Below are 14,517 nucleotides of genomic sequence, written 5' to 3'. Positions count from 1 at the left end.
ATCGAGGCAAGATTTCTTTGCAAGTTCTTTAAACGCAACAAAAGTATTTTCTTGATAGAGTCACCTGCTTTTTTTTTTTTCTTTTGAGTAATTCTTATATAGCACGAACTTGAATATCCTCCAATCCAGACTATCATTTGTATTTCTGTATCCTACGTTATCAGTTATAATGAGTCTAATACTTTCCACGTAAATGTTTCTTTTACACAGGACGTGCGATGGACCACCCCATCACCAGACGTCTCCCGGACCTCCCAGCAGACCGCCCTCCAGCACTACACCACCCTGACTAGGCTCACGGCAGGTACGTGGCCATGTTAACGTTGATGAGGTACGTGGCCATGTTAACGTTGATGAGTTACGTGGTGGTGTTAACACTGATGAGGTATTTGGTGATGTTAAGTGATGAGATACGTGGTGTTGTTAACATTGATTAAGTGGTGGTGTTAATGTCAATGAGGTACGTGGTGGTGTTAACATTGATTAGGTTGATTAGGTACGTGGTGATGTTAACTTTGATGAGGCACGTGATGGTGTTACCATTGATGAGGTACGTGGTGATGTTAACTGATGAGGTGATGAGGCACGTTGTGGTGTTAACATTGATGAGGTACGTGATGGTGTTACCATTGATGAGGTACGTGGTGATGTTAACTGATGAGGTGATGAGGCACGTTGTGGTGTTAACATTGATGAGGTACGTGATGGTGTTACCATTGATGAGGTACGTGGTGATGTTAACTGATGAGGTGATGAGGCACGTTGTGGTGTTAACATTGATGAGGTACGTGATGGTGTTACCATTGATGAGGTACGTGGTGATGTTAACTGATGAGGTGATGAGGCACGTTGTGGTGTTAACATTGATGAGGCACGTGATGGTGTTACCATTGATGAGGTACGTGGTGATGTTAACTGATGAGGTGATGAGGCACGTTGTGGTGTTAACATTGATGAGGTACATGGTGATGTTAACTGATGAGGTACGTGATGGTGTTAACATTGAATAGGTAAGTGGTGATGTTAACTTTGATGAGGCATGTGGTGGTGTTACCATTGATGAGGTACGTGATGTTAACAGTGATGAGGTACGTGATGGTGTTAACATTGATGAGCTACGTGGTGGTTAACGTTGATGAGGCCCGTGGTGGTGTTAACATTGATGAGGTAAGTGGTAATGTTAACAGTGATGAGGTACATGGTGGTGTTAACATTGATTAAGTACGTGGTGGTGTTAACGTCGATGAGGTACGTGGTGATGTTAACATTGATGAGGTACGTGGTGGTTTTAACGTTGATGAGGCACATGGTGGTATTAACGTTGATGAGGCACGTGGTGGTGTTAACAATGATGAGGTACGTGGTGATGTTAACGATGATGAGGCACTTGGTGGTGTTAACACTGATGAGGTACGTGGTGTTGTTAACACTGATGAGGTGCGTGGTGCTTTTAACGTTGATGAGGCACGTGGTGGTGTTAACATTGATGAGGTACGTGGTGATGTTAACATTGATGAGGTGCGTGGTGATGTTAACATTGATGAGGTACGTGGTGATGTTAACATTGATGAGGTACGTGGTGATGTTAACATTGATGAGGCACGTGGTGGTGTTAACATTGATGAGGCACGTGGTGGTGTTAACATTGATGAGGTACGTGGTGGTGTTAACATTGATGAGGCACGTGGTGGTGTTAACATTGATGAGGCACGTGGTGGTGTTAACATTGATGAGGCACGTGGTGGTGTTAACATTGATGAGGCACGTGGTGGTGTTAACATTGATGAGGCACGTGGTGGTGTTAACATTGATGAGGCATGTGGTGGTGTTAACATTGATGAGGCATGTGGTGGTGTTAACATTGATGAGGCACGTGGTGGTGTTAACATTGATGAGGTACGTGGTGATGTTAACATTGATGAGGTACGTGGTGATGTTAACATTGATGAGGTACGTGGTGATGTTAACATTGATGAGTTATGTGGTTGTGTTAACATGACACACGCAACCGATCGTGTGGATAAAGTTAACTACTTGAGGAGGACAGCATGCCTGGGGTATGGTCGCCAAAGCAACGATAGGTTATAGCATGAGAACCATGGGTCACTCTGTCTTGTGCTCAGGGGTCGTACCGTCGTGCTCAAGGGTCGCACCTTCGTGCTCAAGGGTCATACCATCATGCTCAAATGTCGCACCGTCATATTCAAGTGTCGCACCGTCATACTCAAGGATCGCACCGTCATACTCAAGGGTCGCACCGTCATACTCAAGGGTCGCACCGTCATACTCAAGGGTCGCACCGTCATACTCAAGGATCGCACTGTGTTCAAGGGGTTACACCTTTATGTTTAAGGGTCGTACCGTGGAGGTGAGTGTTCCCTATCCTAAGAAGACTGTACTTGTTTTGTCTCCTCGCCAATAATTATTTATTTTCATATCGATATCTCACATTTTAGATCGCTGGTTTAGTGACATATATGCTCTGCGTATGAGGTCTGTGGGAATTATTTTTAAAAAAGTTTATCCGGTGAAGTGTTCATCTTATCAGGGGGATAACCCTCTTGTCCAGTGAATGACGGGAAATACTTCACCCTCCTTCGACGACCTTGCTTCCGATAATGTTCCTCAACACAGCCTCCACTATTCTGCTCCTTCCTCCACCTTATCAGCGCCTTTTGTCGCATTCAGAACCTGTTCTGTGCTCTCTTATACAAATCATTTGTTCTCTTAAACATGAATAATTAATTCGTCTTTGTTAGAAAAATACCTTGTTTTGTGGATTATAGTATATAAAATTCATTCATTGTTCTGAAACACTTTGGATAACAGTTTAGAATGTTGAGATACTTTCTGCATAGATTTTTAATACCAAGAAAGAAAATACTCTCGAGCACAATCACCAGCACTAGTATGTTTTGCGGATGATACCGAGGTCATGATGTTATTGAAAAGCGAACAGGATTGCATCAGCTTATAAGACAATCTAGACCAACGCCAAAGCTGGTCAGATACATGGTTGGTGAAGTTCAGTCTGAGTAAATTTGAATTAATGAGGATGGGACACCCCGAAAGAAGGCCTCAATATGAATATTATTCAGCATGACAAAAGTTGCAGAAACCTGTACATGAGAGGGACGTGGGAGTAGACATCATTCCCAACCTGTTGTCAGAATCCTGAGGTAGGAGATTAGTAGAGAGATAAACTGTTTGCTAGTAACTATTAGAATAAAACTCCAGGATATAGACAAGGATATATTCATCACGCTGCTGGTTGTATCTTGCGTTAGACCAAAACCAGAATATGCCTCTCAAGTATGTTCGTTGCAATTAAAGTGGTGAAAAGAACTATTAGAGAAAGTCAGGCGGGCAACAAAGATGGTACCAGAATTAAGAGATCTGAAGTATAACAATAAAACTTCTTGAACCAGCTCGATGATGATGATGACTATGAACAGTACTTGGAAAGATGTAAGGACAGAACAAGCAGAGAACATAACATGAAATTTAACATGAAACTTGTTGAAAATGTAAAGAAGTATTTGTAGTATAAGGGTGGTGGGCAGATATAATAGACTGAATTATGAGATTGTGGATGAAGACAAAATACATAAGTTTTAAAAGTTGTATGATTGTAGAGATAATTCAAGAAATGAGCTTCACAAATGTACAACTCCCTCCCCATACAGTACAAGAAGGTAACTTTAAACAATAAAACTTCAGGGCAGACATCATCACTGTAATCCAAACCTCACCGTAATGGTTGGGGTCAGGACTGCGAATGTGACTTCTGGAATGAAAAAATGCTAAGTAAGTATTACTGGTTACTGTACAGTGTTATGGGACGCCCGATGTCCTCAGTCTCTGACATCCTCAGGTATGATCCTTGACATCCTTAGTCACAGTTCCTGACGTCCTCTGTTGTCTGTCCGTGGGAGTGGAGTTGTTCGTGCCCCAGCAGATGCGACCATGTACACAATGTGGCTCAGTCGCTCCGCCGCCGCTCCATCACGTGTTAACTCCCGCAGCGAACACGGCGTGACGGTCATGTGGGCACGAAAATCATCAGTCATCTGAGGACCGAGAACAAAGAGCGTAATGTTCAGAGGGAAGCGGCGTAACCCTCTCATTTCGTTGACTGATTACCTAACAGCGGAAATCCCCCCCCCCCCCCCTCCACACACACACACAAAAAAGAAGATTGATAACCAAGATAAGTCAAAGTTTACACTTATCATGTTAAGATAAACCAGTCGTGATCTTTGGCAGTCTTTACGTTTACCTCAGGAGTTCTCGAGCTTCACGCGATGTGGCTGATCAACCTTCCTCCGCTGGTCATGTTCTCTCGTACTCTTGTCTCCTGCCGTGACAGCATGTCACACTAGGGTTAATGTCATCCGCTCACATTAAAGTTTTCTTAAAACTAGTTTTGTTCTTATCTCAAAAATTCCTCTTGACTCATTTCCTTAGACGGTTGTGTTGTTCAATCCCTTCACTATCAGTGCACCTGTCATTTACTTAACCTCTTATCTTTATTAGAAATTCATTATCAGTGACACATCTATGCCTACCTAAGCCTTGAATTTATTTCTTGTTAGGTCAGTTACTGAAACTGTACAAAGGCTTCATCCCTTCCTGTCTGCTCACACATCCTTACACAGCTCATTTCAAAAGTTCGCTCACTCTCATGTTTCATTTTAAACCCGTTTCTCTTTTCCGCAGTTCTTTCTCTATCCTTTAACGTTATTACTTTAGTTTCTGCTCAACAAACATGGTTACTCGCATACATTCTCCTCTTGTAAGGTTATATGTCATCCGACACATGTTTCAGCGTTGCCATCTCTAGGGTTTGGCTGGCTTGATGTCTGCCTCATCTTTCGCACAATTTCGCTGTGCAAGCCTTTATCTCTTGAAGTTTCTCCAGACTCTAGCAGATTTTTTCCTTTGAAACGGATGATGTACTTTACTGGTTTCCATGGTCGGTGCCTTTTGATATGAAAATAAGAATTGTGAATGATTAAACATTCTTTTGATCCTCGTTAATGTAACCAATGATACCAGAAATGATAGAGGCTGAATAATTTTCTTAGTCGCAAATCACTGAATAAAGAACAAAATTGCTATATTTTGCGGAGAGAATTAAAGAATTAAAAAAAAAAAAAAAAGGCGCTAGACTAGCTTCAGCGATAAGAGATTTGAATTCGTTATCTAGGGGACTTGCAAGCCTTGCCTTTAGCACAGTATATCTCATACTTACCTGGGTACCATAGCCTAAATCAGTCGCTCCCGCGCACGATAGCACAGACATTCTCCCAGTGGCATCTCAGCTCAGTATGGAAATTAAACAAAGGACTAAATAATATCTAAAGTGAGTGACAATCACGGTGAGAAATTCATTAAGACCCAAGAGTTGGATTTCGTTGTGACACCTACAAAATACGAAACTCGAAAAAATAAAGGAAGGCATGACAGAGGAGGACTGTGGTGATGAGGACAGGGGCAGTGTGAAGCCTAGTACGTTGGAGGAGACTTCCGCGAACTCGGAGCTTCGAAAGTATAGTAAATTGACAATCGTCGGCTGGCGCTGCCCGTCGCTGCGACTCGTCATCCTTTTGCTTTTGGCTGCAGGTGTGTTAGCCGCCCTCAGCGCCCACACCACATCAGCTTCTGAACCACTTGCGAGAGACTCAACACCAGATAGTGAATTCGCCAAGTTACAAGCAAGTTCCAATGGTGGGTCGAATTCGAGCTTAGCAAGTGGAAGTTACGGATTCTCTCCTGCAGGTTAGCTAAACCATTTCATGCTTCACCAATAATAATATTTCAGAACAAGAATTCGTTAACACTTGTAGGTGAACAAGTGTGTGTGTGTGTGTGTGTGTGTGTGTGTATAGATCTTCACATTCATGAAACACTTGATTTTTAACGATTATGTTTTTCGTTGCGATCCGCATTCATTACCTTCGTATGTTCCACGTGCTAACAAAGAAATGTTTCCTCATGTCATTCTTGACGCTTTTCATGTTATGTTTCTGTCTTTATTTTGGAATCCCGTCTGATCTTTGAGAACTGATTACTGATATTAGAATCCTTTTGATCTTCGAGGGATTCAAATGTAGTTAGCATGACTACTGCTTTCCCCCAGTACGGGCCGATCGAGGACTCAGTCCTTCCTTAATTCCGGCTCCATCTTTGCGTTCGAGACAAAATCCAAGTTTTTCGCGTTTCAAGTGAGGATGTCAGACTGCTGAAGCGTAATTCAAATGAGGATGAATGTCATATATGACCTTGAACATCTTGCCCTTCATGTATTTGGAAGCAATTTTGTGATTGATTAGGATGTAGTTACCTGTTCTCGCGACCTTCCTCTCATGATTTCCCGATGATTAATTTGTCTCGGTACCATCTTGTTGGTTCATCTCAGTCTGATTCTTGTAACGGGCCATCAAGAATCATCAGCAGTTTCACAGACATCACAAACGGTACGACGGACTTTCGTTAATTGTTTACATCAACGAATGTTACTTTAGGATGTTGATATGATTATATTGTGTTATAAAGAATGAAATAAGGATCTTGAAAGTACTGATTTGAGGGAAACATAGCACTCTGTAGTACCCCGTAAATACTGATAATGTTGGACGATCTTTGAGTTGTATTCCCAAATATGGTAGTCACAGTCTTCTTGTTTGTTCTCACATTTGTTAGAATTAGGTTCCACTGGCCTAACAGCCTCTGCTTTTTATGTAGATCTGTGCAACATGTTGCGTTCCCTCCGCATTTCATTCCTAATTGTGGCATAACCAGCAGAGATACACGACAGTTACATTGTGATTTTATCATCAGAAACAGTAGTGGTCCTGCATAGAGCTCTGAAGGACCCCACTTGATACCCTTGCGCACCTCGGGAAGAGATTCTAGATATGTGTTGTCTGCTCTTACTGTTACACCACAGGAGAAACTTAACTTTCTCTATGAGTGACGGTATGGAACCTCTGTGGTAAAAGTATAATGCAGTATCTTTTATCTGAGAAGTTTCTTACTGAAGCCGTGTTGTCTCTCGGTGAAAATTTAATTTTACGTGAGAGAGTTGGCAGAAGGGGCAAGCATATGTGGAACGCCTGAGAGTGTACAGTCATCAGTTTTACACATGCTTTGCTTTGACCAAGTTATATGGTTAGTGTAGGATTGATGTGAACCATCAAGTTCTGTAGTATTAATCTAGACTCAGAAAATTATACGAACGCTTTTGTTGCTTTGATGAACACTGGTTCATGGCGCTGACAATCTCCTCATCCAGGGGACTAATTCTACACCGGACAGGTGTTAAGAACTTCTGGTCGTGCACGAGATAATGTAGTATTTGTGCTTAGGCGTTTATTGCAAAGGCTGAAGGCTTGACACCACTTATGAATGACATTATATTTGGATGTACATCTACAGTTGCATTACAATACTATGGATCCATTTCATGGACATGAGAGTACTGTTTAAGATTACAGAATGACACCAAACTCTGGAAAGGCCTCTTGTTTTACAAAAATGCCTTTCCATCTCCTTGGATGTTGCGTTCAGTTTGGTCATTTTATCCTATCTATCTGTTATTGCGATAAGGAGTTTCATTAGGTTTCCAGATCCTATTATATGAATGCACCCAACAAAAGGGTTAGAAAGTTGTTATAAGTTTTAGAAATAAAGGCTTTTGGTTTTAGTTGCGTTAAACTCATATTGGTAACGTCTACCCTGAGGGTTGAATGAAGCTTACAGAAGCAGTAGTGGCTGGATGAGCCATAGATCGACCTACATAAGATAGGGCGTATTTGGAAGAAATGAAGAGTTCCGAGGTAAGTCATGAACTTACAAATATTTTGAGTTACTTGATGAAAAAGCTGTTTATAAAAAGGAGGATAACAATGAGAGAAAGGACAGAGCCACGAGGAACACCAGTGTTGGTTGGGAAAGGAAGTGAGACTGATTCAAGAGTGATAAAGGTGGACCGACCAAGAGAAAGCTGAATGTGAGAGAATGAAGGGACAAAGCCAAAAGGAAGAAGACTAAAAATCAAAAACCCTACACTATACTATATGAAAATCTGTCGAAATATCAGTCGGCGACATAATATTCACGTCTCTTAGAGATGATGGCCAAACATTAGGAGCACAGGAAAGGACACGGCTGGATCCCGCTATGCAGACACCATACTGTGACCAAAGTGAGATCCAAGATGGGTATGGGAAAGGGGATCGAGGAGAGAATGAAAATACTATGAGAAAGTATAAGTCATAACAATCAGACGATAAATGGAAGGATTAGACCTGTCATCTTTCGTAGAGATGAGCTGTACCAATGCATGACACGAAGTTAGAGGAAAAGTTGTGGTTTTTAAGGAAATATGAAACGTACAACCAAGGACATAAACAACGGGAGACTTGCATGTTCAGTTTTAGAAAATGCAACATAAGTCGTCCTTAAACATACTGCCAGCATCGTCTGGATCCTGGAAACCATATAAGAACTTCTTTTGAAAGTCATTTAAACCCGTTACATATAATAAAACGCCACGTATACGTACGGTATTTCCAGCAATAGGAATTATGATACACCAGAATACTAACCTTATCGCTTTCATGAATATTTATACCACATCAGTTAGGTTAGGTTCTTGAAGTTTCCACCTTCATGGTCGCGTTCGGCCTTGGTTTTGTTGGGTGCTGACTTACAAGATTCTTTATCAAAACAAGAAAAATAGAATTTAAAATCTCTAGTAGACTAGATATAATCGGAAACTATTTCGTTGTTTACAGATACACAAGGGTATAACACAATCAGAGAAGAGAAATATAGCAGGAGTAGGAGGTCACCAAAAGAGGGCGAGAATGAGTCCTATCGTTCCTCTAAAGTTGACACATCCACGAGAACCAAAACCCATTTTTTTCATGACATTTTCACTGAACCAGCCACCCTATCCTATACCACATCTACTGACACTTATACGAACACTACAAACTTATATCATACAAGTATTTCTGGGAACAAAACCCTCTTTTTCACCAACAGTTCTAAGTCAACAACATTCTTTCCGAGTGAGAGGTCCTCTGAGCCACAAACCCAAGCTTCTACTCACACACCGTCCCCCACCATCTCATCCACATTCCTCTCACTTAATGATGCTCCTCTTGATACTAAAACCGAGTCTTCTGCTGAGTCCACAACCATATTTTCTACTAACACTCTTACGGAAACCAGAACCCTTTCTTCCGGTGAGTCCGCAATCAAGTTCTCCAATGAAACTTTTATTGAGTATAAAACCTTCCGAACAACTGACAGTTCTGTTGACTCCACAGGATTTTCCTCAACAAACACTTTACCAGACTTGGCAATCCTTTCATTTAATAAGACTTCCACTGAACCCACTAATTTCTCTTCCAGTATGGCTTCCCCTGAGTCTAATACGCTCCATTATCATGAGACTTCTACTGAATACACAGCAACCTATTTGACCAATACCTCAGCTGAGTCTGAAAGCTTTTCTTCGACACACACTTTAACTAAGGTTACAAGTCTGGCATCCACTGATACTTCCTTGGAACCGAATATAATCCCTCCCAGTAGCACTTCGACAAAGTTCACAAGCCACCTTTCTACTGAGACATCGACTAAATCCCCAACAGCATCATCGGTAAACGCTTATATTGAGACCACAAACTTCTCCACCGGTGCTTTTACTGAACTCACAAGCCCTGCACCCACTGACACTTCAGCTGAGCTCACAACACCCTCTGCTACTGAGACCTCTGGATCGATAACCCTCTCCTCCATCAAGACGTATACCAAGTCCATAGGTTTGTCTTCTACAGACACTTCTAATGCGGCGACAACCCTTTCCCTGACTGACACTTCTACTGATTCTACAAGCATATCTTCCACTGAAAGTTCTAATGAGTCAACAACTCTATCTTCCACCGAGACTACTGGTGAACCCACATCCTTCACTTCTACTGAATCTTATACTGATTTCAGCAGCGTCTCTTCGAGTGAGACCTCTCCCGAGTCCACAAGTCTCACTTCTACTGAGATTCCTACTAAGTCCACAACATCGTCCTTCAGTGAAACGTCAGCTGAGTCCACAAGCATGTTTTCCACTGAAACTTTTACTGAATCCACAAGCCTATATTCTTCTGAGAATTCTGGTCAGTCCACGACTCTCTCTTCAAGTGAGTCCACTCCTATTTCTTCCACTGAGACTTCCACAGAGTCCACAGCAATTTCTTCCACTGACACTAGTAGTGAGTCGACAAACCTTTCTTCCTTGGACACATCGAGTGAGTTGACAAGCACGTTTTCCACCGAGTCTTCTACTGAGCACACAAGTCTCTATTCAAGTGATACTCCTACTGAGTCCACAATCTTTTCTTCCACATACACTTTCACTGAGTCTTCAAGTCTGGCATCTACTGACTCTTCTCCGGAATCTACGGTAATGTCGTCCAGTGGCACTTCGACTGAGTTCACAAGTTTCTCTAGTGAGACGTCGAATGAACCCACAGTGACCTCATCGACAGACATTTCTAGTGAGACCACAATCTTTTCTTCCACCGACACTTCTACTGTGTTCACAAGCCCGTCTTCCACTGACACTTCTGCTGAATCCTCAAGCCTGTCTTCTGCCGAGACTTCTCTGAGTTGACTAGCGTCCCATCCAGTGAGACTTCTGAGCTTACTAACTTTTTTACCAGTGAGACTTCTGAGTCCAGTACTTTCTTTACCACTGAGACTTCTCGTGAGTCCACATCAAGTTTCTTCAGTGAGACTTCTTCTGAGTCCTCGAGCCTCTCTTCCACTGAGATTTCGACAGAGTTCATAGGTTTGTCTTCTACAGACACTTCTAATGCGGCGACAACCCTTTCCCTGACTGACACTTCTACTGATTCTACAAGCATATCTTCCACTGAAAGTTCTAATGACTCAACAATTGTATCTTCCACCGAGACTACTGGTGAACCCACATCCTTTACTTCTACTGAATCTTATACTGATTTCAGCAGCGTCTCTTCGAGTGAGACCTCTCCCGAGTCCACAAGTCTCACTTCTACTGAGATTCCTACTAAGTCCACAACATCGTCCTTCAGTGAAACGTCAGCTGAGTCCACAAGCATGTTTTCCACTGAAACTTTTACTGAATCCACAAACCTATATTCTTCTGAGAATTCTGGTCAGTCCACGACTCTCTCTTCAAGTGAGTCCACTCCCATTTCTTCCACTGAGACTTCCACAGAGTCCACAGCAATTTCTTCCACTGACACTAGTAGTGAGTCGACAAACCTTTCTTCCTTGGACACATCGAGTGAGTTGACAAGCACGTTTTCCACCGAGTCTTCTACTGAGTACACAAGTCTCTATTCAAGTGATACTCCTACTGAGTCCACAATCTTTTCTTCCACATACACTTTCACTGAGTCTTCAAGTCTGGCATCCACTGACTCTTCTTCGGAATCTACGGTAATGTCGTCCAGTGGCACTTCGACTGAGTTCACAAGTTTCTCTAGTGAGACGTCGAATGAACCCACAGTGACATCATCGACAGACATTTCTAGTGAGACCACAATCTTTTCTTCCACCGACACTTCTACTGTGTTCACAAGCCCGTCTTCCACTGACACTTCTGCTGAATCCTCAAGCCTGTCTTCTGCCGAGACTTCTCCTGAGTTGACAAGCCTCCCATCCAGTGAGACTTCTGCTGAGCTTACTAACTTTTCTACCAGTGAGACTTCTGAGTCCAGTACTTTCTTCTCGAGTGAAACTTCTCGTGAGTCCACATCAAGTTTCTTCAGTGAGACTTCTTCTGAGTCCTCGAGCCTCTCTTCCACTGAGATTTCGACAGAGTTCATAGGTTTGTCTTCTACAGACACTTCTAATGCGGCGACAACCCTTTCCCTGACTGACACTTCTACTGATTCTACAAGCATATCTTCCACTGAAAGTTCTAATGAGTCAACAATTCTATCTTCCACCGAGACTACTGGTGAACCCACATCCTTTACTTCTACTGAATCTTATACTGATTTCAGCAGCGTCTCTTCGGGTGAGACCTCTCCCGAGTCCACAAGTCTCACTTCTACTGAGATTCCTACTAAGTCCACAACATCGTCTTTCAGTGAAACGTCAACTGAGTCCACAAGCATGTTTCCCACTGAAACTTTTACTGAATCCACAAATCTATATTCTTCTGAGAATTCTGGTCAGTCCACGACTATCTCTTCAAGTGAGTCCACTCCCATTTCTTCCACTGAGACTTCCACAGAGTCCACAGCAATTTCTTCCACTGACACTAGTAGTGAGTCGACAAACCTTTCTTCCTTGGACACATCGAGTGAGTTGACAAGCACGTTTTCCACCGAGTCTTCTACTGAGTACACAAGTCTCTATTCAAGTGATACTCCTACTGAGTCCACAATCTTTTCTTCCACATACACTTTCACTGAGTCTTCAAGTCTGGCATCCACTGACTCTTCTTCGGAATCTACGGTAATGTCGTCCAGTGGCACTTCGACTGAGTTCACAAGTTTCTCTAGTGAGACGTCGAATGAACCCACAGTGACCTCATCGACAGACATTTCTAGTGAGACCACAATCTTTTCTTCCACCGACACTTCTACTGTGTTCACAAGCCCGTCTTCCACTGACACTTCTGCTGAATCCTCAAGCCTGTCTTCTGCCGAGACTTCTCCTGAGTTGACAAGCCTCCCATCCAGTGAGACTTCTGCTGAGCTTACTAACTTTTCTACCAGTGAGACTTCTGAGTCCAGTACTTTCTTCTCGAGTGAAACTTCTCGTGAGTCCACATCAAGTTTCTTCAGTGAGACTTCTTCTGAGTCCTCGAGCCTCTCTTCCACTGAGATTTCGACAGAGTTCATAGGTTTGTCTTCTACAGACACTTCTAATGCGGCGACAACCCTTTCCCTGACTGACACTTCTACTGATTCTACAAGCATATCTTCCACTGAAAGTTCTAATGAGTCAACAATTCTATCTTCCACCGAGACTACTGGTGAACCCACATCCTTTACTTCTACTGAATCTTATACTGATTTCAGCAGCGTCTCTTCGGGTGAGACCTCTCCCGAGTCCACAAGTCTCACTTCTACTGAGATTCCTACTAAGTCCACAACATCGTCTTTCAGTGAAACGTCAACTGAGTCCACAAGCATGTTTCCCACTGAAACTTTTACTGAATCCACAAATCTATATTCTTCTGAGAATTCTGGTCAGTCCACGACTATCTCTTCAAGTGAGTCCACTCCCATTTCTTCCACTGAAACTTCCACAGAGTCCACAGCAATTTCTTCCACTGACACTAGTAGTGAGTCGACAAACCTTTCTTCCTTGGACACATCGAGTGAGTTGACAAGCACGTTTTCCACCGAGTCTTCTACTGAGTACACAAGTCTCTATTCAAGTGATACTCCTACTGAGTCCACAATCTTTTCTTCCACATACACTTTCACTGAGTCTTCAAGTCTGGCATCCACTGACTCTTCTTCGGAATCTACGGTAATGTCGTCCAGTGGCACTTCGATTGAATTCACAAGTTTCTCTAGTGAGACGTCGAATGAACCCACAGTGACATCATCGACAGACATTTCTAGTGAGACCACAATCTTTTCTTCCACCGACACTTCTACTGTGTTCACAAGATCTTCTTCCACTGACACTTCTGCTGAATCCTCAAGCCTGTCTTCTGCCGAGACTTCTCCTGAGTTGACAAGCCTCCCATCCAGTGAGACTTCTGCTGAGCTTACTAACTTTTCTACCAGTGAGACTTCTGAGTCCAGTACTTTCTTCTCGAGTGAAACTTCTCGTGAGTCCACATCAAGTTTCTTCAGTGAGACTTCTTCTGAGTCCTCGAGCCTCTCTTCCACTGAGATTTCGACAGAGTTCATAGGTTTGTCTTCTACAGACACTTCTAATGCGGCGACAACCCTTTCCCTGACTGACACTTCTACTGATTCTACAAGCATATCTTCCACTGAAAGTTCTAATGAGTCAACAATTCTATCTTCCACCGAGACTACTGGTGAACCCACATCCTTTACTTCTACTGAATCTTATACTGATTTCAGCAGCGTCTCTTCGAGTGAGACCTCTCCCGAGTCCACAAGTCTCACTTCTACTGAGATTCCTACTAAGTCCACAACATCGTCCTTCAGTGAAACGTCAGCTGAGTCCACAAGCATGTTTTCCCATGAAACCCTCACTGAATCCACAAATCTATATTCATCTGAGAATTCTGGTCAGTCCACGACTCTCTCTTCAAGTGAGTCCACTCCCATTTCTTCCACTGAGACTTCCACAGAGTCCACAGCAATTTCTTCCACTGACACTAGTAGTGAGTCGACAAACCTTTCTTCCTTGGACACATCGAGTGAGTTGACAAGCACGTTTTCCACCGAGTCTTCTACTGAGTACACAAGTCTCTATTCAAGTGATACTCCTACTGAGTCCACAATCTTTTCTTCCACA

At 42.8% G+C, this 14,517-nt stretch overlaps 1 protein-coding gene across 1 annotated transcript; it reads left to right on the top strand.

Annotated features, from left to right (window-relative positions):
* Positions 1 to 10,059: 10,059 nt before the first annotated feature.
* Positions 10,060 to 14,502, top strand: LOC139753884 (uncharacterized; the record flags this gene model as incomplete). The annotated part of the gene is made up of 2 exons (XM_071670840.1): positions 10,060 to 10,656; positions 10,734 to 14,502. Coding segments are annotated over exons 1-2 (4,296 nt in total), but the record flags the coding sequence as incomplete, so codon positions are not given.
* Between the last annotated feature and the right edge of the window lie 15 nt (positions 14,503 to 14,517).

This window comes from Panulirus ornatus, chromosome 15 (assembly GCF_036320965.1).
Source record: "Panulirus ornatus isolate Po-2019 chromosome 15, ASM3632096v1, whole genome shotgun sequence".
Taxonomy (NCBI): Eukaryota; Metazoa; Arthropoda; class Malacostraca; order Decapoda; family Palinuridae; genus Panulirus; species Panulirus ornatus.
Note: the sequence above shows the minus strand (reverse complement) of the source record. Positions and strands in the feature narration are given on the sequence as shown.